The sequence below is a fragment of the Narcine bancroftii genome, chromosome 1, assembly GCF_036971445.1.
Source record: "Narcine bancroftii isolate sNarBan1 chromosome 1, sNarBan1.hap1, whole genome shotgun sequence".
Lineage (NCBI taxonomy): Eukaryota > Metazoa > Chordata > Chondrichthyes > Torpediniformes > Narcinidae > Narcine > Narcine bancroftii.
Window position 1 is genome coordinate 206,301,303 of NC_091469.1, and position 24,989 is coordinate 206,326,291.

The following is a 24,989-nucleotide window of genomic DNA, read 5'->3' on the forward strand; positions in this document are numbered from 1 at the left end:
GTTCATGTCCATTCAGAAATCTGATGGCAGAGGGGAAGTTGTTTTTGAAATGTTGTGTGTGTGTGTGTGTGTTCAGGCAGCGGTACCTCCTTCTTGATGATAGCCATGAGAAAAAGCCATGACCTGGGCCTTTAATGAGAGAAGCTTCTTTCTTAAGGCACTGCCTCTTAAAGGTGTTCTTAATGAAGTGAAGACTAATGCCCATGATGTTGCTGGCCTAGCTTACCACCCTCTGCAGCCTGTTCCTGTCCTGTTGATTGGTACCTCCAGTGATGCAACCAGTCAGAATGCTCTCTACAGTAGACCTGTAGAAATTTGTGTGTCTTTGGTGGCATACCAAATCTCCTCAAATGTCTCATAAAATATAGCCACTGGCATGCTTTATTCATGATTGTATTGACATGGCTACACAATAGATCTTCAGAGATATTGACAGCCAGAAATTTGAAGTTTTTTACCCTCTCCACAGCTGACCCTTCAATGAGAACTGGTTTTCCTAGCTTCCCCTTCCTGAAGACCACAAATCAATTCCTTAGTTTTGCTGATACAGAGTGCAAGGATGTTGTTTTGACACCACTCAACATACTGATCTATCTCACTCCTGTACACTTTCTCATTGCCATCTGTGATTCTGCCGACAACCGTGGTGTCCTCGGCAAATTTGTAGATGGCATTTGAACTGGGCCTAGTCACACAGTCATGGATGTAGAGGGAGTAGAGCAGTGGGCTCAGCTCACATCCTTAAAGTGCATGTGTTGATTGTCCGTGAAAATGAGATGTTGTTACCAATCTCCACTGACTGTGGTCTTCAGATTAGGAAGTCAAGGATCCAGTTGCAGAGGGAGATACAAAGGACCTGGATTTGATACTTGCTGACCAGTAGAGAGGGGAATGTGATGTTGAAAACTGATCTATAATCAATGCAAAGCAGCCTGATATAGGTATTGCTGTTGTCCAGATGATCAAGGGCTGAGTGGAGAGCCATTGAGATTGCATCTGCTGTGGAACAATTGTGACGATAGGCAAATTGCAGTGGATCCAGGTCTTTATTTATGTACGAATTAATTCATAGCTATGACCAACATCTCAAAGCATTTCATTATAGTAGACACGAGTGCTACTGGGCGATGTCATGAGCAGCTCACCCTGGTCTTCTTGGACACCTGCATGATTAATGCCCTTTCGAAGTGGGTGAGAACTTCGAACTGCAGCAATGAGAGATTGAAAATACTGTGAACACGCGAGTAGAGGGAGTGGAAAGCAAAGGACGGGCTGAACTCCCCAAGTTTGCCAAGTTCTTGGAATGCAGTAACTAAGATTTTGCTCAAACTCAGTGGGAAAGAAATAGTCAGTTAACGCTTCAAAAGGGATTAATACCTTGCGAGGGTTCACCCTCTTGACAGATGTTCTGACATTGGCCTCTGAAACAGGCACAATATTCAGTTTTAAATTTAGACCTACAGCACTGTAACGGGCCCTTTCGGCCCACGAGCCTGTACCACCCAGTTGACCTATAGCCCCAGTACAATTTGAAAGGTAAGAGGAAACCAGAGCCCCAGGGAAAACCTATGCAGACACAGGGAGAACGTACAAGCTCCTTACAGACAGTGTGGGATTCAAACCCCTGTCCCGATTGCTGGCGCTGTAACAGCTTTGTGCTAACTACTATCCTAACTGTGCCACCCCTCCCTACCCCCAAAGTTGGCAGAAGTGTCGGAGATGTTCGCCATGATCCCAGCACCAGCCACATCTTCCCCTCTCCACCCCCATCTGCTTTTTGAGGGATGTCTCTGAGATTTCCTGGACCACTCTTTTCTCCCCCAACCCTTCTACCTTTCACCCACCTCCCCACCCCCCGGGGCATTTCCCGCTGCAGAAAGTGCAAACATTTCTTTCCTCATCTCCATCCAGAACTTCAAGGTGAGGCAGAGCTTTATATGCAAATCATCCAACCTGGTGTACATTGAGTGTACTCCGTGTGGCCTCCTCTATAATTGGTGAGGCTAATCACAGAGTGGGTGACCACTTTTCTAAAAAAGAGGGTCTAAACTAGAGCTTCCTGTAGCCAACTATTTTAACTCCCAAACCATTCCTACAACAATGTCTGTTCTTGGCCCCATCAATTGCCAGGGAGAGGCCAAATTTATTCCTTATATTCCTCCTGGACAGCCTTAACCTTAATGATATGTACATTGATTCTTCTCATTCTACATAATGCCAACCCCACCTGGTTCCATTGTTTCCATCTCTGTAGGCTTCTTCAAATGCATTCTCCGATAAGAATGCGCCTGCAGAAGCAGATGTGGCCCTCTGAATTGCTGTTCTGGTGGCAACGCCAAAAGCACAGCGCTGGCCACCTGAAGGGATAGCTGCATCGAATGTGCCTCTGAGCGCACTTCAGCTCCTGTCCCTTCGGGCTCTCAGGTTTGGGATGGCTGGATGTCAGAGCTGGGACAGCCAGCGCGGGATGTCCCCACACTCATCCCGCTGCCCCGCACTCTCCCCAGAACCCTATATCAGTCCCCAGAGCCCTATATCAGTCCCCACACTGTGGGGCGGCCGGCGCGGGCTGTCAATGTGGGGATGTCCCGACCACAGCCCTATGTCAACTGTGGTAACTGGGAGGGGAGATGTCAAGCGCTCACCACATTCATGTGCCGGGGGGGAGTGGGGGGGAAACACACACCTCAGTGCTCCGACATTTATCCCTCCCGGAGGAGGGTTACAAATTTTGTCTCATGTGCGCCTCCTGCGCTTTCAAGTGGCCTCCCGACAGCCGCACATGGACATAATATGTGGCTTTACATCTTTTGTTACCCACTCCTGTTCTCACCTCTTCTCCCCTCTAACTTTTCTTCCTCCCTTCATAGTGATCTTTCTCTAAACGTCTAACTGTCTGACACCACTTCACCTCTGCACTCCTCCCCCAGCCTCTTTCCACTTTTATCTATATAATTACACCTCCTTTCTTTTAGTTGTGTAAAAGAATCCAGGCCCAGAGCGTTTAAATGACTATTTCAGCCCATGGATGCTCTCTGACCCACTTAGTTTGAGCAAAATCTTAGTTACTGCATTCCAAGTACTTGGCAAACTCAGGGGTGTGCAGCCCAACCTTTGCTTTCCACTCCCCCCTACTCCTGTTTAGAAAACAAAAATCTCCTTTTCAAAGAATCAACAAAATAAAACAAAATTTACCAAGCTTAATAGACACGATGCAAAGAAAGCACTTAAGACAAATTTAAAGCTAACAATAAAACAACAGGTCCTAGTTTAGACACACAACAGTACAGGAATAGGCCCTCCAACCCACGATCCTTGCACCAAACACAATGCCAATTTAAAATAAATCTTGCTATTCCCTGCACATTCATATATCTAACAGCCACTAAATTCTATTACTTAAAATTACAAATACCATTACTTCAATTTATATTTCTTATTGGTCCAGAGCATGATTACCTATAAAAGTTAGGGAAGATCTATGTGGGTCAGTAAATGATTAGAACATTATTGAATTAAAACAACATTCACAGCTTTTGGCACGTACTCTAAAAAACCTTCCTTAATTCCTGAACAGGATGTGCAGCAATCTTCAAAAAAGATTCTTTATTTCATTCCAATGCTATCAGCAAATCTGGAAAGCTCATTTTAAAAAAAATCAACTTTCATTTGAATTCCCTCTTGCCAAATCAAACCAGCAGTCTGAGATTTCCAGTGCCGATGGGCTCTATGAAACTGACCCTCTCTCCTCCTGTTTGACCATCAAGCTGCCACGTATCAGAGGTGGTGAACTGGGTGACCTTCTGAACACTTCCTCATCCACGGAGACTACTGCTGCCTAGGGATGAGCTCATTTGTAAATATAAGAAATAAGATGGATATCAAAGATATTACTAGAATTAATTAAAATCTGGTTGAAACTGGAATATTTGACTAAATGAGTAAGTTTGTTGTGCAACTGCAAAGGGAAATGGCTATCCTATAAACGTGCCATCATTCTGAAATGCTAAACAATGTTATGGAATAACCAGTAGTTCTGTTTAATTGCTTACCATGGAGAGGAGCAGAACAAGGCCTTAACTTCTCTGCCTGTCTGACAGGCGTTGCCTCAGCTACATGCAGCTTACTCAGCAGTTTGACGTCCTTCAATGCTGCCCTCAACTGATTAACTTGTTGATGTTCAGACAGGAAATCTTGGCCAGTGGTGGCAGTATTAACATTGTTGATTGATCTTGGCTGTTTTAGTGGGACAGGGATACGGGACCTTGGACTGATCTGAATAAAATAAATGCATTTTTTTTTAAATTAATTACAAATTAAAAACTACATCTTTGAACATAATAAAAGCTAAATGCTGAAACGATTCAGGTCAAGTCTATCTGTGGAGAGAGAAATAGATCAATAATAGTCATCAGAACTTGAACATGATGGGGTGTGGGAAGTCATGGAGAAGGTGGAGAGAATAAAGATGAAAGACCAAGTGATAAACTGTCACAAATGCTGATGTCAGCAAAGTAGGACAATGAATGAGGAAGAGCCACAAGATGGAAGGGCAAATTGGTGATTCAGATGGAACAGTCTCTGTAGACTGATGAGAGGGGTTTCCAGATTCAGAAAAACAAGTCAGTTAGGGTTTACATCCGTTTAACTCGCCAATTGGGCAGGCTATCTATCCGTGGACAGGCCTTTTGGTGGGTAGAATTTTTTTTAAAAACTTCCTGGGTTGGAGGTGGATATGTCGCTGCTGCTCACTTTGTAATTAATAGAGAACTGCCTGGGTGGAAGATGATGTCACTACGTGCGTGCTTATCTGAGTCATCAGTGAACACGCTGGCGGGAGGTTCGTGTGTGGAGAGTGAGCAGCTCAGGTTAGGCCACTGTGATGATCAGCACGTGTCCTTAAAGTGAATATACATCAGTTTTAGCGACTTCCAGTGGGTGCATGGTGTGACACCAAAGGGGCGGGATTTCCCTCGAGTAGGCCGGTCACCATCCGACCAGCTAAGTTAGAGCCCAGTGCGTAAGGGGCTGCAGTGGGCCGCTACACGGGTAGGAAACACAAGCCCTGATCAGCCCCAGTTTGTAAACCCCGACTGTTGAATGCTCAAAGTCACATTCCAAGGAGTAAGCCCCAAAATGAGCATCCCATACTGTGAAGAAAATATTACTCAAATAGGAAACCGTGAGCTTGCTTAGCAACAGCTCATTAGCAAAGATTGAGGTGGATAACAGCCTCTCTCAATTGGGTGTGCATTTGGATACCTCAATGTATGATTCATGATAGATGAAGTGCTTGCTGATCAGCATCAGATGCCTCACTGATGAATTGTGAAACAGTTGTAGTTGAAGATGAGCCACTGTGCCTTGTATCAAGTATTTAAACCTTTTTATTTTCATAAAGTACATTAAAAATATCACTTGTTAACTGTTCCAAAAACTGATTTTTCTCTTCATTGTGTATTTAACCAAGAACCAGATGTCAGAGAATAGGAAAGATAATGGTGTGGTTTCAGAGTAAAGACGGCAGAGGCTTTAGAATGGGCGAAAGGCTCTTAAAAGGAAAAATTGTAGCTAAAAAACAACAGGAATTTGAAAAAACACAGAATGACCCACCAGCATTGCAGATGGAAGAGAGCAACCAGATACCTGCTCTTTGTTCTTTCCCTTGTGGTTTCTAAACTTCAAAGGCTGCGACTGCAACCACTTTGATTCCTGGAGCCCTTCACCCTCTTGCGTCTTCATTACTTTTGTCTTCTCTTGATTGGCTGATTCCAGATTCTCCTTCAAGTGTTCAATTTCCTTTGCCATGCTTACTGTCAAGTCAGGATTGAAACTTGCACCCTTGCCAGAAGTTTCTAGAAGTTCTTGCTGCTGCTTAAGGAGCTCATGTACCTTTCTCTGATTCCTCAACTTGACTCTTAACCGCGAAACAGTTTTTATTAAGCTTCCTTTGCTCTCATCATCCATTTCTTCATCTTCACTCTCACTTGTTAACAAATTCTCCGCAAGTTGATCCCGCAGTTGTGTTATCTCTGATCTTTGTTTCACAATTTCATTTCTGCAAGTTTTATAAAATTAATCTGTTAATTGATGGTTCATGCATTCAGAAATAACCAGAATAATTAAATACTGAGAAACCAAATGCAAAATAAGTACACCTTGCCTTTAGGTTATGTTGGTTAAATCAACAATTAAATTAAGATTTTTTTTTTACAAAAATTGTACAATAAAAATCTTCTCACTGATGCCAAGAATAATGAATGCACGTGACTTGATATCAAGGAGAGAAATTAATCTCCAGTTGCTTATGTTTTTTTTGTTTAATTGCCACTGTGTTCCAGGAAATTAATCCCAGTTTCACAGAACGCAGTTTGTGCAAAAAGATCAGAACGGGAATAAGGACTAATTCTGGTTCCGACATTTTGCCTACTCGACTCCTAGTTATTTTCACAGATCGCCTGCAGTCTAAACTGCACTGCAGGCGATCCATGAACAGCAGGCGAATGAATAGGGCATCCAACCTCCTTAAATATCGCACTTCAGGTATTGGGTCTAAATTCACGGTGTGATCTGGATATTTGGTATTTCGGTCATTCCTGTGTGAACGGCCAGTCCTGGAAGGTAGGGAGACACTTCAGAATGGAAAAATCACGCAAGTTCTATGTATAAAACATAGGTGATATACAAATAGAAGCTGACTCACCTCGAGTAGTATCAGTTTCCAGGACATAAAAGCTAACAAGTGAATGCAAGGTATTTGTCACTAGCGACTGAAGCTTGGCCACCCGACAAGGCCAATGTGATTGGCTATATGTACCAAGTTTGATTCTGACTGATAATGGTCATATATTTAGGTTGGCTTTAAATGTTATACCCAAACAGCTTGCTTGACAACAACTCATTAACAAAAGTTAAAATATATATCCCAGCTGCCTCCTCACAACTCTCAATTGGATGTGAATTCGGATTCCGCACAACAGCCTAGGTATGATCCATAAAGGATGATGTGTTTTCCGACCAGAATCAAATGCCACACAGCTCGAGGTGACAATAAACCATCTTGGTAAAATCCAAAAATTCTCTTCTATTTGAAAGGTTTCCCCAGCTCAATTTTCAGGTGCTATTTTTTCCTCTTACTGCTTTGATTCACAAATGTAAAAGTTAACACCTTTTCTTACCCTAACAATAAAGGCTCATGAAAACATCAAATTCAATTTCTAGAGATAACAGGAATAAGAGGGAGAAAACAAGCAAGTATCCAATGGATTTAAAATTTATCCAAGAAATTGCAGAAAAGAGAGGAAAGTCAATCAAGCCAGAATCAACTAAAGTTTTAAGCCTGGAATCAAAAAGCAATATAGATGGTCAATTCTTCAAAGAACAATCCAGTTAACACCATTCTCCTCCTCTTGCTCCACATATTTAACTCGTATATTATGAAGAAAGGCTATTATTAAAAGCCAAGTAGATGATTGTCGTTGCACAAAAAAAAAAAACACGCTGATGCGGAGATACTGTCGACACCTACCTCAGTTCAGTCACTGATGACACACCGCTCTCCTCCATCAACGACCTTATTGGTCCAACTTCCGCCTCCATTTCACGAGTCTTTGACTCCATTTCATGCAATTGTCGTTCAGTTACATCTATCTGAGCCTTTGCTTCTTGCAGCTGTCTACATTTGCCTTCCAATTCATAATTAATCTTGTTCAAGTCGTCAAACAACTTCGTCGTCTCTGAACTGTTTCTGTCAGCAGCAGACTCATTAGGCATCAAAGCAGATTCGAACTTCCAATTTTCCCCAGTTGTTCTCAGACCACAGGTAGTAGGTTGTCGTGTTGGTCCAGTCTCTGCTGCTTCAAATTCAGGGACTGGCTGAGTACCTTTGTCATGTTTGGGCATGCCCTGCATTTTGCCAAATCAAATAAGCAGACTATGAGAACATGGTTCAGTAGCATTAGAAATAAAGACTTCTAATATAGGTGGCATCAGATCTCAGGTTCAAAAGAGCAAGCGTAATAGTACTGCAAGTATCTCAGTCCTTATCACTCTTGAGCAAATGTTGTTACCAAGGCAGTAAGTGAAGGGGGGGGGGGGGTGAGGGGCAAAAATTCACCCCTGCATTGTTCAAATCTCACTATGTTTGGCTGCACTTATTTACATCCCTTCAAGTTTCCTCTCGAAAAAATTGCATCTTTGATCAAGGAAACCCTGCAAGGGGATCTAGTTAACTTGTGTTTCAGCAAATAATTCACATATCGTAACCCATTTCTGTGGATACTTACCCTTTAATATGCATCTTAGATTCAGATAATAAAAGGGTGAAGAATAATCATGATATGCAACTACATTAAATATTGAAAGGCTTGGACTCTTCAATTGATAGTAATAATAAATAATATTTGTGTTCATTTATATTCGATGGTGTGGAGGGACAAAGGGACCTAGGAGTGCACATTCACAAGCCTTTAAAATGTTAATAAGGTGATTAACAAGGCAAACTTAGCCCTATATTTAATGTGGTGAAGAACTAAAAATTATACTTGAATGTGGAATACAATTTTAATCACATCAGAAGGAAGTTGTGATTGTATTGGAAGACTGTTGCTAGAGCAGGAAAACCTTACACCACGAAGAAAGATTTATGAGGATGGGTTTGGTTTTATTCTGGAAACAGCAGCCGTGGGGACATTTGAAGTGTATAAAATTTATGAGGAGTCCGTACTGAGTAAAAAAGTAAGGAGCCATCTGCTTCATCAAAAGAAGAAAAAAAACAAATCAAATATTAAAACTATTTGTAGAAGAATTTAGGGGAGTCAGGAAAAGGGTATGGAACTTCTTGCCTAAAAAAGTGGCAAGTTAGAACCCTTCATCACGATTTAGATTTAATGCTGGAAGCTGAAATCCAGTTAGATATCTTATAATAGGGATAGACATGATTGCTCCTTCAACATAAATATTCTATGATCCTTTTAAAACCCAAATCCAAATGCTAATCCAAATCTGTATGCATCCACACTACACTAGCCAAAGCAAAACAGGAAAAACCAGAATTCCTTATGAAGAAACAGTCCTACCACATTGTGTTGCTCAAGTTGGTTAAAGCTTTGTGACACCTCCTGAAGGTCTCCATTTAATTTCATTGACTCTTCCAGCCTTTGACGATGTAGCTATGAGACATGGAGCGGGATGAGACAAAAGAATGAAGTTTGAAGGAAAAAAAAGTGGATGTAAACAACAGCATATATAACTGAAGTATAAATGAAAGCATGTCTTGAATGCAAAATGGATTCCAGAAGACCTGGAACAAAAAGTAACGAACAGATTTTTCATGTCTCAAACCAAACATTCTGATAAGTCACTTAAACACCTGAATCAGTTTAAATTAACAAGAATATAAACTTGCTATATTTATCATTATATAATGGGAATTAAAGCAGTTTATAGGAAATGAACAATATATACAGAATTAAGATAAACAGTTTATGATTTCTTAAAATTCACATCTTTACTTATCCAGACCATTAATTATACTTCCTATATCCAACTTGAGCTGCATTATGAACCAAAATATTCTATACCAGTAGCTGTGTAGAATGCAAAGCAAAAGTATTTTTAGTTGCAGAACAAAGTGAGATATGTCAAAGCAATTTTGGAGCACTTTTACCTTCACCTGTGCAGCCAGTGAAGGTTCATTTTGTTTTCCTTCACTGTCAGAGCATAGAATAGAGTGTTCTGATGTACTAATTCTATCTTGCAACTCCTGGCTGTTTGCTTGCAATGCTTTCAGGAACTTCAGAAGTTCAATCACCTAGGTTTTTAATGAAAAACAGGAAACAGTATTCTAATTTTCTTTTTAATTTTAATTAATTTAATTTTAATTGAAAACAAAATCTGCAGAGGTGGGATTTAAAAAAAATCAGTTTCAAAAAGGGTTCACCTTTTGTCGGAGTTCCAGCAGAGAAAGATTTACTAGTTCCTGTTCCAAATCATCAAACTGGCCCAGGCAGATGCTGAGATACGAGGTTTGGTCTCCACTGCTTGTAAAAGTGTTGCCTAGCATACAAGAGTGTAAAAAATTACAAAAAGCAGATTCTTTATATGCTTGTGCCTGATCTATCATTCTGTAAAATTGTTTATCTTTATCTCAATGTCAGTTTCCTGCACCAAGCCCACTTCCCTTGATATCCAAAGATGTATCAACCAGTGTCTTAAATACATTCAGTAACTGAGAATGTACATTTTGGGCAAAGAATTTCAAACAATGCGAGACTAAAACTCGCAAATACTGGAGGAACTCAGCAGGTCAGGCAGCTTCCACAGGGGAAAATGAACATTTGCCATTTGAAATTTAGACATTGCTTCAGAACTCAGTTCAGAGTTCAAAGATTTGATTCAAAGAAATTTCTTTTGTTGCCTTAACTGGCACAAAGCTGAGTTCATGCATGCTTTCATGTGTGGAAAACAGAATAAAAAGGTGGAAAAAATGGAATGGAGAGAGAAAAAGAGCTGGTAAGACATGTCCATCACCTTCATGAACCACAGAATTCTGTTCTGTAATGTTCTTCCTAATCTCACCCAATCCAAATCTGTTCCATCCATGCATCTGTCCAAAATTTTCTTAGATGTTAAAATTAAGCCACATTCACCACAGGCAGCTTGTTCCATACTCCCAGTACTGTGGGCCAAGAAATTCCCCCTAAAGTTCTCCCCTGACACCCTGACCCATATCCTCTGGTTTATATCTCACTTAACATCATTGGAAAAAAAAAATGTTTTCACTTACTCTGACTATACCCCTCATCATTTTAAATACCTCTATCAAATCTCCTCTCATTCTTCTATGCTCCAGGGAATAAAGTCCTAACCTGCTTAACCTTTCCTTCCCTGTAACTCAGTTCCTGAAGTCCAGGCAACATCCTAGTAAATCTTCTCTTCATTCTTTCTAGCTCATTGATGTCTTTTCTGTATTTGGGTGATCAAAATTCACACAATACTCCAAATCTGCCCTCACCAATATCTTATACAACTTTAACATAACATCCCAATTCCTATACACAATACTTTGATTTATAAAGATCTCTTGATGACCCTATCTACCTGGGATGCCAATTTCAGGGAATTATGAATCTGTTCTGCTAGATGCTCTGTTCTACCACACTCTTCAGTGCCTATTGTATACTGTACATGTCCTTCCAAAATAGAATACCTCAGACTTGTCTGCATTAAATTCAACCTGCCCTTTTGTAATCCATTTTTCCAGCTGGCCCAGATCCCTCTGCAAGCCCTGAAAGCCATCCTTGCGGTCCACTGCACCTCCAATCTTTGTGTCATCTGCAAACTTGCTGATCCAATTTACCACATTATCATCAACATCCACACATTGACAAGGATGCTGAAGAATATCAATCTTAGGCGTCATGCTGATGTGACAAAGGGAAAGATAATTATGTACCTGAATCATTGGTTGCACCCACTCTTGCCTGCATTTGTCCAAGTCTTGATTGCAGTGAAACATTTGAGCATTGGGGATCTTCTAATTGGTGCCGCAGAGATTCTACCTCAACAAAGTCAACCACATCCAGCTTGGAAGTGTCTGTGGAGTAGAGTTTTAACAATTAAGTGAATATTTGCAGCTCAAAAAACGACCAATGAATTTTACAAAAGTAAAGCAAACAGATCCAAGTGGCATAGTGTTCTCTTCAAATGATACCCAACTAGTGCATTAGATTCTTCAGACAAAACGACACTGTGAGGCAATACTGAAAAACTATTAAACAGATTCTAAATGTTGAAAGATTCAAGTTTAAGGCAAAAGCATCTTCCTAAACCATGAATAGAAAGCAAGAAAGTTGATTAGTTGAGATAAACAAGATAAATAGTGGAAACCAAAATTCCATTGAGGCATAACAAAGCATTATGCATTCTGACTGGTGTAGGAGAAATATTAAGAATTTCACCTCCACACAAGTGATAAACACATGGAACAGATTCTGAAGAAACTAGCAGAACACAGGAATTAGCTGGCAAAAATACTCAATTTCTCCTTTCTCTCTAATTTCCTTGAACATGTTATCACCTCTCATACATGGAGCTCATTTGAATCACTCCTAAACGGATTGACACAGCAGCAATGGGTCCAACCAAGCCAGCTTTCAATAGTTTCCCCAATGACATCGTAATTGACATGCTAAATGCATCCCTCCGCAAATTGGTCAGATTCATTGATGAGCCAAGCATGCCTTCTTTTATCTACTATTTATTATAGGAACACCACTTGCCTGGTCCCAGTCCTTACTATCCAATCACAACCAGAAAACTGCAAGCAAAGGTTTCTTTTTATATTTTAAGGTTACCAATGGTTTGAATCACCAGGATTTACAATGCCACCATCACCATCTTTCTGGCCAAAAACATGGCATCAGTTACCACTTGTACACAGGTAACATCCAGCTCCATGCAGAAAGCATACAGAATTAACAAGGGCGTGGCCATGCAACAAGACTGAGCAGATGTGCTTTGGCTGAAGTCTCCATGAAGAGTTTCTAAAAGACAACTTAAAAGTTGTTTTTTTTAATTTTGCTTCTACAAAAGTTTGTCGATATTGATAACTAACAAAGATGACTGGAAAATCAAATCAAATCAAAAGCAAAGCCAGAAAAAGCTCCAAGTTTGTCTGTGACATCGATTGATGGTCTGAAGGGAGCTGCCTCAACTTCTTCAACTGCAGGAAATTCTGCACAAGAACTACAGACAATCCTTTCAGGGATGAAAGCCTCAGGAGAGCGGTTTGCAAAAGTTGAAGGAGTGATGAAAAACATAGCGGATACAATCAAGAGCATGGGTGGGTGAGTCAATCACCAATTTAATGGAACGAGTGAATAGTGCAGAAAGAGACTTAAGAAAGCATGAAAATAAATTGGAAGAACTCCATGACTAAGCAAAACAGTGGGCACCTGATAAACAAATGCTCCTTGACAAGACTGATCATATGGAGAACTTTAGCAGACGAAATAATGAATGAATAATTGGTTTAAGAGAAGGTGCAGAAGAGATGTGGTTAAGTTCTTTAAATCCTGGATTTGCGCTGATTCACTCAGTGAATAAGTATGGATTTAGAGAGCCCATCGAACCTTTGGACTGAGAAGAAATGCGGATGCAGTGATCATACAGAAAAAAATTTGATGAGATCAAGTGGCAGCTATGGGCGAAGAATTTCAGGTACTCCATGGTTTACCCAGCGATTTTATGGGTGGAGGTGTCGGAGGCAACCGGTGGTTTTTCAAGACAAGACACAGAAGAATTTCTTCATGGACTTTAAGAAGAAAAATAACATTGTAAGAGAACTTTATGAAGATTGTATTTTTGTGGACTAAGTAAAGACATTTTTCTTGAGATATGTGATATTTATTAGGTAACGTTAACTTTTCTTGTTGATATTTAGCGGAGACCTCGGGGAACTATTAAATGTTGAACAAAGTAACAACAGGGTGTAGACTCTGTTGGGGTGGGGGTAATGGCTTCAGGAGGGAAGTTTGTTTTGAAGATAGTGCTTTAGGGTGGGGTTCTGTTTCTTCATCCCTGGAAGATTCCGTTGGCTTTTCTCAAGGGCTTCCAGGGTTTCTTGTTTACGTCACCGTCAGATCAGGGGTTTTGCATGTTTTTTCAACAGGGAAGAGACCATGAGATTGCTTGATTATTTATTGTGACTGTATTTCTGTGCAATATTTGCCTGTAAATCAATATGAATAAGATGTTAAAGTTTATGTTTTAATCTTAACAGTTTAAATGAGAAAATTAAGAGAAAGAAGGTTTTGGATCCCTTGAAAAAGTTAAAGGTAAATGTGGTCTTTTTATAAGAAAAATATCTTACTAAAGTGGAACACGACAAGTTAAAGAGAGGATGGGAGGGGCAGGTTTTTTTCTTCATCTTTCAATTCTAAGGCAAGAGGGGTTGCAATTTTAATAAATAAAAATGTTAAGGTTATTGTAGAAAATATATCAAAAGACCAAGCAGGGAGATATGTAATGGTAAACTGTAAGATTTATTCAGAATCATGGATGTTTAAGAATATTTATGTGCTAAACTACGATGACGAAACCTTTATGAAGGATACATTTTTAAAAGCTGCTGAGGTGAGACTTTTAGGAGAAGATTTTAACTTCTGTCTGGACCCAATATTGGATAAATCTGCAAGATCAGTAACTCGGGCTAAGGCTGCTAAAATGACATATATGAAGGATTTAAATTTGATTGACATATGGAGGCAACTTATGAAGAGAAACTATCCTTTCTACTCAAGGTCGTATAATTCACATTCAAGAATCAATTTATTTTTTTATGGTAGGCTGGACTAATAGATAGGGTGATGAAGTCAAAATATTTATCAAGACTACTTTCTGATCACTCACTACTTACAATGATCATTTCAATATTGGAGAAAGTGTTTACAGATGGCATCTGAACCCCATATTGTTAAAGCGGGAGGATTTTAAACAATTTATTAGGCAACAAATAGAATTTTTTTGTGGAACAAATTTGGTATCAACGGATAATTGGGTTTTTTTTTAATATGGAATACAATGAAGGCTTATTTCAGTGGTAAGATTATTTCATTTATGAAAATTGTAAATAGGGAATATAATGCAGAACTAAATAAGTTGGAAAAAGAGATACTGGACCTAGAAAAAGAATATCAGAGAACAGATGAACAGGATAAATATAGAACAATGGGAAACAAAAAGATACATTTATAACACTTTACAAACATACAGAGTAGAAAGAACAAAACTTAAGACTAGGCTGAAATATTATGAACTCGGAGGAATGGGCTCATAAGGTGCTGGAATGACAATTAAAGGTGGAAGAGTCAGCAAGGGCAATAAATGCAACAGAAGGAACATAATGTAGTTACATGTAATCAGAAACAAATAAATGTTGCCTTTCAGTAATACGACACTGAGCTCTATAAATCAGATACATCAGGGTATGAAAACAAAATGCGCAAGTTCTTAGAAGGGGTTGAACTTCCTTGATTGAATAAAAATGATAGGAATGATCTGGACACCACCTTTACAAGGGAAGAGATCAAAAAGGCATTGAGTATATTGCAGGCTAACAAGTCTTCGGGAGAGGATGAGTTTCCACCCGAACTGTTAATGCCATTACTGATGGATGTATTGGATTGTGTGGTGGAGAGACACATATTTCTGGAATCATTTTCAATGTCAATAAATACAGTATTACCCAAAAAGAACAGAGACCCATTAAAAACATCATCATATAGATCAATTTCTCCAATGAGTAATGTGGAATATACAGAATTTTAAAAAAATAATCACCATTTAAATGGCAAACACAAGCAATCCGATACCTAGGTATTAGATTAGATAATAATTTAAGCCAACTGTACAAATTAAATTATCAGCCATTAATAAAGAAATTGCAGGAAGACTTAGAACATTGGAAAGAATTACCACTAACGTTGATCGGGAGGGTAAATTGCATTAAAATGAATGTCTTCCCGAGGATAAAATACTTATTTCAATCGTTACCAATTCCCTTGACAGAAATTCTTTAATGAACTAAAGAGAATAATAAGGAAATTTTTATGGAAAGGCAGGAAACCAACGATAGCATTAGATAAATTAACAGAGAGGTACAACCAAGGTGGTTGCAGCTACCAAACTTTAAAAATTATTATAGAGGAGCACAATTAAGGTATTTATCAGATTTTTATCAAACAAGTGAAAAACCAGATTGGACTAAGATATAGAGCTAGATAAAATAGGGGAGAAGGTACCAGAACATATACTTTATAAGTGGGATGAAAAGCTGGTGCAAGATAAAAGCTCACCAGTACTGCATAATTTATTCAATAAATGGAAGAAGATTCACTTAGAAAGGAAAAAAAACAAATTACCAACTACCAAAATTATTATTGATGCAAAATCAGAAGGAAGCAGCTTTGAATATGTGATTACAGAAACAATGATAATAAAAAGATTTATAACGAACATGTACATCAAGATGCAAGAGAAGGAAAATGATGAAATAAGTTAATCAACCCAAACAAAAGTGGGAAAAAGATTAAAACATAAAGATAAAAAATGAAACATGGGAAAAGTTATGCTCTGGAACTATGAAGAATATAATAAACACAAGGTTACAGATGATACAGTATAATTGGTTACACAGGTTATATATCACACCCCAAAAGTTTTTTTAAAAAAAATGGGATCCAACATTATCAGATAGTGATAATGTTTTCGCTGTAAGAAGGAAATGGGAACACCATACCAAAAAATCCAGAGATCTTTCTTCTAAGTAATATAAAAAGTAAAGAATTAGGCCTCAAACTGGATGAAGCGCAAAAAAGATTTATTATGATAGCCTTAGCTGAAGCAAAAAAATGTATAATGTCAACTTGGAAATCAGAAGAGTGCCTGAGAGTACAGCAATGATACATGGAAATGAATAATTGTATTCCATTGGAAGAAATAACATATAATTTAAAAAATAAAGTCACATTATTTAAACAAATTTGGGAACCGTACATGGAACAGAACAGAGAGGGATTGCCTCGGACCTCCACCCCCTAAAATGATACAATGATAAGAAGACAAAATTACTTGATTCAGTGTGTAAAAATAGATGACACCATTTTCTTGTTTATTTTCATTGTGTGATGACATTGTTTAATGGTTGTGGGGGCGTGGCAAGATAGTGTAGGGAACAGACGTGCCTTCCAGACCTCTCCTGACTCTGATTTATTGTTTTGTCTTTAAGTGCCCGTTAAAGTTCTTTTAAAAGTTTATAAATAATAAGGTGTTGGATTAGTGCCTAATGGTTTATATGCAAAAAAAGAAGTAAAAGAAAATATCAATAGACTGTTAAAAAACTACACTTTCTGAAATTGTCTGAGCCTATTTGTTTACAAGAAGCCAGGACTCAACGTAGAATGGATCCAGAGGAGGACGTGCAGAGTTCGGCATTGAAGCTTCGTTTTAAGCCGGTGAGGCTCTCTGAAGGTCGCATTCAACAGCTTTCAGAACAAGGGGCTGGACGGGTGCCAGTATTTCACACAACGGCCACTGTGAGTGCTGTTACTAAGACTTTGACAGTTGAATCAGCTGGGGCGCCACCAGCTGGAGAGTTAAAGAGCTGTCATTCGACTGCTACAGTGGTGGCGCTGCAAAATGCATCTTCAATTACAACGGTTTTTCCAGACATCGATTCAGTGAAGATGATTAAAGAGATTTGGCTTAAAGATAACTCTGATCTTCAGTCTCCTGGCATTGCTGGGGGGACTTTGAGAGGGATTTTTATACGAAGTCAAACTGCTAGAAAAGATACTAAATTAAGGGAAGGGACAGAAGATCCCGTGGTCTCTAAGGAACAGCAAGACCCCATTATGCCTGAATCTACTTCTGTTGAAATGTCTGTTAAGGATCTTGAAGATGTATCGAGTCACTTAGCTAATTTTATGAACCTGTTTATTTCCAAGATTAATGCGATGGCGGAAGTCATTAATGGAGCTTTTAAGCTTGAAACCATTGAAAGATTTGAAATGTGTGATCAAGGTTTAGTCGATGCACAGGATCAACTGCAAGATGAAAATAGAATAATTGCAGATCCAAAATAAAAATTTAGCAAAAAAGGCTGATTATTTGGAGAATCAATCTAGACGGAACAACATGAAAATTGTTGGTTTGCCAGAAGGCATAGAAGGACCAGATCCAAGAAATTAAAGGTGGAAGAGTCAGCAAGGGCAATAAATGCAACAGAAGGAACATAATGTAGTTACATGTAATCAGAAACAAATAAATGTTGCCTTTCAGTAATACGACACTGAGCTCTATAAATCAGATACATCAGGGTATGAAAACAAAATGCGCAAGTTCTTAGAAGGGGTTGAACTTCCTTGATTGAATAAAAATGATAGGAATGATCTGGACACCACCTTTACAAGGGAAGAGATCAAAAAGGCATTGAGTATATTGCAGGCTAACAAGTCTTCGGGAGAGGATGAGTTTCCACCCGAACTGTTAATGCCATTACTGATGGATGTATTGGATTGTGTGGTGGAGAGACACATATTTCTGGAATCATTTTCAATGTCAATAAATACAGTATTACCCAAAAAGAACAGAGACCCATTAAAAACATCATCATATAGATCAATTTCTCCAATGAGTAATGTGGAATATACAGAATTTTAAAAAAATAATCACCATTTAAATGGCAAACACAAGCAATCCGATACCTAGGTATTAGATTAGATAATAATTTAAGCCAACTGTACAAATTAAATTATCAGCCATTAATAAAGAAATTGCAGGAAGACTTAGAACATTGGAAAGAATTACCACTAACGTTGATCGGGAGGGTAAATTGCATTAAAATGAATGTCTTCCCGAGGATAAAATACTTATTTCAATCGTTACCAATTCCCTTGACAGAAATTCTTTAATGAACTAAAGAGAATAATAAGGAAATTTTTATGGAAAGGCAGGAAACCAACGATAGCATTAGATAAATTAACAGAGAGGTACAACCAAGGTGGTTTGCAGCTACCAAACTTTAAAAATTATTATAGAGGAGCACAATTAAGGTATTTATCAGATTTTTATCAAACAAGTGAAAAACCAGATTGGACTAAGATATAGAGCTAGATAAAATAGGGGAGAAGGTACCAGAACATATACTTTATAAGTGGGATGAAAAGCTGGTGCAAGATAAAAGCTCACCAGTACTGCATAATTTATTCAATAAATGGAAGAAGATTCACTTAGAAAGGAAAAAAAACAAATTACCAACTACCAAAATTATTATTGATGCAAAATCAGAAGGAAGCAGCTTTGAATATGTGATTACAGAAACAATGATAATAAAAAGATTTATAACGAACATGTACATCAAGATGCAAGAGAAGGAAAATGATGAAATAAGTTAATCAACCCAAACAAAAGTGGGAAAAAGATTAAAACATAAAGATAAAAAATGAAACATGGGAAAAGTTATGCTCTGGAACTATGAAGAATATAATAAACACAAGGTTACAGATGATACAGTATAATTGGTTACACAGGTTATATATCACACCCCAAAAGTTTTTTTAAAAAAAATGGGATCCAACATTATCAGATAGTGATAATGTTTTCGCTGTAAGAAGGAAATGGGAACACCATACCAAAAAATCCAGAGATCTTTCTTCTAAGTAATATAAAAAGTAAAGAATTAGGCCTCAAACTGGATGAAGCGCAAAAAAGATTTATTATGATAGCCTTAGCTGAAGCAAAAAAATGTATAATGTCAACTTGGAAATCAGAAGAGTGCCTGAGAGTACAGCAATGATACATGGAAATGAATAATTGTATTCCATTGGAAGAAATAACATATAATTTAAAAAATAAAGTCACATTATTTAAACAAATTTGGGAACCGTACATGGAACAGAACAGAGAGGGATTGCCTCGGACCTCCACCCCCTAAAATGATACAATGATAAGAAGACAAAATTACTTGATTCAGTGTGTAAAAATAGATGACACCATTTTCTTGTTTATTTTCATTGTGTGATGACATTGTTTAATGGTTGTGGGGGCGTGGCAAGATAGTGTAGGGAACAGACGTGCCTTCCAGACCTCTCCTGACTCTGATTTATTGTTTTGTCTTTAAGTGCCCGTTAAAGTTCTTTTAAAAGTTTATAAATAATAAGGTGTTGGATTAGTGCCTAATGGTTTATATGCAAAAAAAGAAGTAAAAGAAAATATCAATAGACTGTTAAAAAACTACACTTTCTGAAATTGTCTGAGCCTATTTGTTTACAAGAAGCCAGGACTCAACGTAGAATGGATCCAGAGGAGGACGTGCAGAGTTCGGCATTGAAGCTTCGTTTTAAGCCGGTGAGGCTCTCTGAAGGTCGCATTCAACAGCTTTCAGAACAAGGGGCTGGACGGGTGCCAGTATTTCACACAACGGCCACTGTGAGTGCTGTTACTAAGACTTTGACAGTTGAATCAGCTGGGGCGCCACCAGCTGGAGAGTTAAAGAGCTGTCATTCGACTGCTACAGTGGTGGCGCTGCAAAATGCATCTTCAATTACAACGGTTTTTCCAGACATCGATTCAGTGAAGATGATTAAAGAGATTTGGCTTAAAGATAACTCTGATCTTCAGTCTCCTGGCATTGCTGGGGGGACTTTGAGAGGGATTTTTATACGAAGTCAAACTGCTAGAAAAGATACTAAATTAAGGGAAGGGACAGAAGATCCCGTGGTCTCTAAGGAACAGCAAGACCCCATTATGCCTGAATCTACTTCTGTTGAAATGTCTGTTAAGGATCTTGAAGATGTATCGAGTCACTTAGCTAATTTTATGAACCTGTTTATTTCCAAGATTAATGCGATGGCGGAAGTCATTAATGGAGCTTTTAAGCTTGAAACCATTGAAAGATTTGAAATGTGTGATCAAGGTTTAGTCGATGCACAGGATCAACTGCAAGATGAAAATAGAATAATTGCAGATCCAAAATAAAAATTTAGCAAAAAAGGCTGATTATTTGGAGAATCAATCTAGACGGAACAACATGAAAATTGTTGGTTTGCCAGAAGGCATAGAAGGACCAGATCCAAGAAATTTTTTACTGAATGGATTCCATGAGTGTTAGGACAGGATAAATTCCCTGAAGGTTTAATACTGGAACGTGCTTATAGAGTTTTAAGAAGAAATACTTTTTGAGGACAGAATCCAAGATCTGTTTTGATCCGTTGTTTAAACTATTGTGACAGAGAGACAATTTTACGTACGGCTATTAGAAATGCCCAGCAAAATAGATCTCCTTTGATGGTTCAGAATAATCTTCTTTTCTTCTATCAAGATTTGAGTCAAGAAATTATGTTTCAACGACGCGAATTTAATTCTGTGAAAGAACGGTTGTGGAAAAAAAGACATAAGGGAACATTTAGGTATTCTGCGGTACTGAAGATTTTTTAGGATGGAAATTAGCCAAAGTTCTTTGACAATCCTAAAGAGGTTATGGACTTTGTTCAGTCTCTACCAATCATGCAGTTTCAGGAACGATGTAGTCCTTCAAGGTCTCCAAAGAGAGTAGAGATGTAAGGTGGGATCCAGTTTTTTAAAAGGAATGGAAGCAATGGTGACCGAAGTGGTAACGTTGATTTAAAAAAATAAATCTTTTATCTTTTTGTTTGAGAAGAGTTTAAATAGTTTAAATAATGATGATAGTTTAATGAAATGGGAGTTGGGAGAGGGAACTGGGTGAGCACTAGTTTCCAGAAGTCATCAGCTACCTGTGAGTTATCTCACACCCAATATTTTGGGGGAGTTACCGCTTTGGGCGGTTTAAACAGGAGGAGGTAGTTGTGACCTCCGACCTGTTTTTTTTTTCTTTTTAATTTTTGGGTTAAGAAATGAAGGGTTTTTTATTATTTTTTTTTAAATAAATATTTTTTTTTTAACTCTTTGTTTTCTGATTGTAATTGAGAGGGAATTAGGATTTTTTCTCTTTTTTTGGGTTTTTTTTTCTCTTCTTTTCTTTCTTTTTTAAGAGGATGATGTCACAGAAGATAATAAGTCAAAAATTGAGGATGTTGAATTAGATGAAGAGGAAGATGAGGGAGAAGAAAAAGAAGAAAATTAAGTGCAAATACATTGAGGGAGAAGAGTTTAATAAAATTAAGTTAATTTCGATAGAGAATTTTGAAGATGTTATAAATGAAGAATATGGAGAATTTTATAAGAGTTTGAACTTTTTTTATATAAGGGGAGGGGAAGGGAATAAAAAGTTTATCTGATTGTTTTTCTAAGGGATGTTTTTGTTCTCTCAATGAATTATAAAGGAAACTTGGTATTAATGGAAATTCTGTATTTATGTATTATTAATTATGATTTTTTGTATAACAGATATGTGGTTGATATATGATTTTAATATTTGAACTTAGTTTTAAAGTGGATTTCATTTGTTAAATACATGTATTATGTTTGATTTAAATATATGTTTAAGGGTATTATTTTAGTATTGATTTTTTTTGTTGTTAAGTTTTATCCTTTTTTTGTAAGTGGGGGTTCTTTCTATTTTATTTACAATATTGTTAATTAATTCTTCACTCTTTATTTTTGGGGGAGGGTTGGACTAATTTTAAATTAGATGATTAATGTTGTGTTATAATTATTGGGGGGGTTAATTTGTGTATTTTAATGATGTAGTATTCTAATTTTTATTATCTTATATTTTATTATTTCTTTAAATGTAATTTTTATTTTATTCATGTCATAAAATTTTAAATAAAGTTTAAAAATAAAGACATTGTTTAATGGTTTTATTGCATTGTACATGCTGAACGTTTAATGGGTTTGGAGGGGGGTGGGAAGGGGAGAGGGAAGGTAGGGGGGGAAAGGGGAGAAAAATGACACTATATATTCAAGAGGAAAATGTTTGTATATAGTTTGATTGATGTGGTTCACAGTGTGAAAAATAAAAAAAATTTAAAAATAGGCCAATTTCTCTTCTCAAGGCTGACTATAAAATAGCAACAAAGGCATTAGCCAACAGGATGGGGCAATACCTACTGAATTTAATACATTCAGACCAGGCAGAATTTGTCAAGGGTAGACATTCTGCAAATAATCTAGTCAGATTGTTTAGTATAATACATATGGCACAATCAAGTACAACTGTTTCTCTAGATGCAGAAAAGGCATTCGACTGTTTTTGTTTAAAATATTGTAGAAATTTGGAATAGGAAGGGGATTTATTAATTGGATTAAGGATCTGTATCACAGCCTACAGGCAAAGATAGTTACGAGTAGTCAAATGTTGACTGTATTCCCTTTCAGAAGATTGAGTAGGCAAGGGTGTCCTCTGTCTGCAGCGTTATTTATAATGCCAATTTAACCTCTAGCTAAAATTATTAGAAGAGACCCTGAGATTAAAGTTTTCGTAGTCGGACAGGAGAAGCATAAAATCAGTTTATTTGCAGATGTTGTATTTTATTATACTTGTAAGATCCAGAAGGGTCCTTAGAAAAGTTTCAGGAGACTCTCCAAAAATATGGTAGAGTGTCAAGTTACAAGGTCAATATGGAAAAAAAATGAAATAATTTCCTTAACAAACCATGATTATGAAAGATATAAGAGAGGCAGTAGGTTTAAATGGAAAACAGACAGGATGATATATTTGGGTGTAGTAACAGACAACAATTTACAAAATCTGTTTAAGCTTAATTATGTTCCCCTGCTTAATAAAATAGAACAGGATTTACAAAAATGGAAAGACTTGCCGATAGCACTAATAGGAAGAGTGAGTTGTGTAAAAATGAAAGTGATGCCAAGACTTCAATACTTGTTCCAATAGCTGCCTATAGCTTTACCTAACAATCAAGACAGGTAATTCCTATGGAATGACAAAGTGCCCAGAATTGCATTGGAAAAACTAACCTGGGATTATAAACTAAGGGGGCTAAGATTGCCAGACAAAAAAATACTTTGTGGCTGCACAATCAAAACTTTTAGCATTTTTTTTTTAAGGGAATTCACCAAATTGGGTTCATATGGGGAATATGATTAAACTAGCACCATTGTGAGAAGTACTGGAACATGATTAGATTAGCACTTGAGAACAGTTAGCTAACAGTTAGTGGACCCCTTGTGCATCAGAATTTTCAAGGACGATGAGTTCTGGTTTAAACTGGCAAAACGACCAAGGGCAAACTGCAGTCACTACTGCGCTTGCTTAATGAGAATATAAATATTAATATGGACACCCCCAATGACAAGGCTGCCTGATTAACATTACATGCAAGGTATGAACAAGAAGGAACCCTGTAGAATCGGGGAGGATGGGAACCCTGTAGAATAGGGGAGGATGGGAAGAGAAATGGGAAGGCTATGAAATATTGGGGTCCCGATTGGAAGGAGCTGTAAGGGGAGGTGTCTTTGCTAACTGCGGAATTGTACAAAAGAGTGATGATTTTAAATCTCCAGTGTGTCTTGGGACTAAGAGACACCTGGGTCTGCAGACCCAAAATAAAACAGAACTTGTTCTCCAAGACTTTGTCTCCTGAGTACTGATTGTGAACACGTTGTATTTCACAAACTTGGGGGCTCGGCGATTGGCTATCAAAGGACGAGAAGGTGCACCCCGCTGATTTCAGTGGTCTCTGATTTCCTTGCAGTTTGAATGAGTGATATCCGGACAGGAGGCTCTGGAGAACAGAGAGAACTCTGGCAGGAGGGGTAGTTCAGTCAGGAGACTCTCCTGCATCGGACCCGGTTAAGAAAATTGACTATTAAGTATCTTGGGCGACAGGGATAGTTTATCAGGGGTTTGTGGTCTGACAGGAAAAGAAAATGGGTAATCTGTGTTCCAAAACTGATGAGTCCCGGGAGAAGAATGGACCCCGGAATGAGGGTCCCAGACTGACAAACAGCCAGATAGTCTGTTGGGGCAAATGTTAGGAAACTGGGAGTGGGGGAAAACAAAAGAGAAAAACAAAGAAACCATGATAAAATTCTGTTATTACAGAATGTGTTTGAGGCCTAATTCTTTACTTTTTATATTACTTAGAAGAAAGATCTCTGGATTTTTTGGTATGTTGCTTTTTGTGATTTTATTTAATACCTGATTTAGATCTTCCCAAAACCTTTTCACTTTCCACATGCCCAAATTGCATGTACTGTCGTTCCCATTTCCTTCTTACAGCGAAAACATTATCACTATCTGATAATGTTGGATCCCATTTTTTTAAACTTTTGGGGTGTGATACATAACCTATGTAACCAATTATACTGTATCATACGTAACCTGGTGTTTATTATATTCTTCATAGTTCCAGAGCATAACTTTTCCCATGTTACATTTTTTAATACAGACCCCGATTTTGGATATGCCAAAACTTAAATGTTTTTGTGAATTCAAGGGCTCCTTTTGATCAGGAAGAATCAGATTACGCTGCATGTTGGATCCG

The 24,989-nt window shown here is 37.9% G+C and overlaps 1 protein-coding gene across 8 annotated transcripts in view; it reads right to left on the reverse strand.

The window, feature by feature from the left end:
* Positions 1–24,989, reverse strand: part of cdk5rap2 (CDK5 regulatory subunit associated protein 2) — a 147,878-nt gene that overhangs the window by 34,520 nt on the left and 88,369 nt on the right. For all 8 annotated transcript variants that reach the window (XM_069889403.1, XM_069889391.1, XM_069889364.1 and 5 more), the window contains 7 exons: positions 11,456–11,596; positions 9,941–10,056; positions 9,668–9,811; positions 9,078–9,170; positions 7,529–7,905; positions 5,647–6,058; positions 4,053–4,275 (listed from right to left, as the gene is read on the reverse strand). In XM_069889403.1, coding sequence (XP_069745504.1) covers positions 4,053–4,275; positions 5,647–6,058; positions 7,529–7,905; positions 9,078–9,170; positions 9,668–9,811; positions 9,941–10,056; positions 11,456–11,596 — 1,506 coding nt within the window. The remainder of the gene's footprint in view (positions 1–4,052; positions 4,276–5,646; positions 6,059–7,528; positions 7,906–9,077; positions 9,171–9,667; positions 9,812–9,940; positions 10,057–11,455; positions 11,597–24,989) is intronic.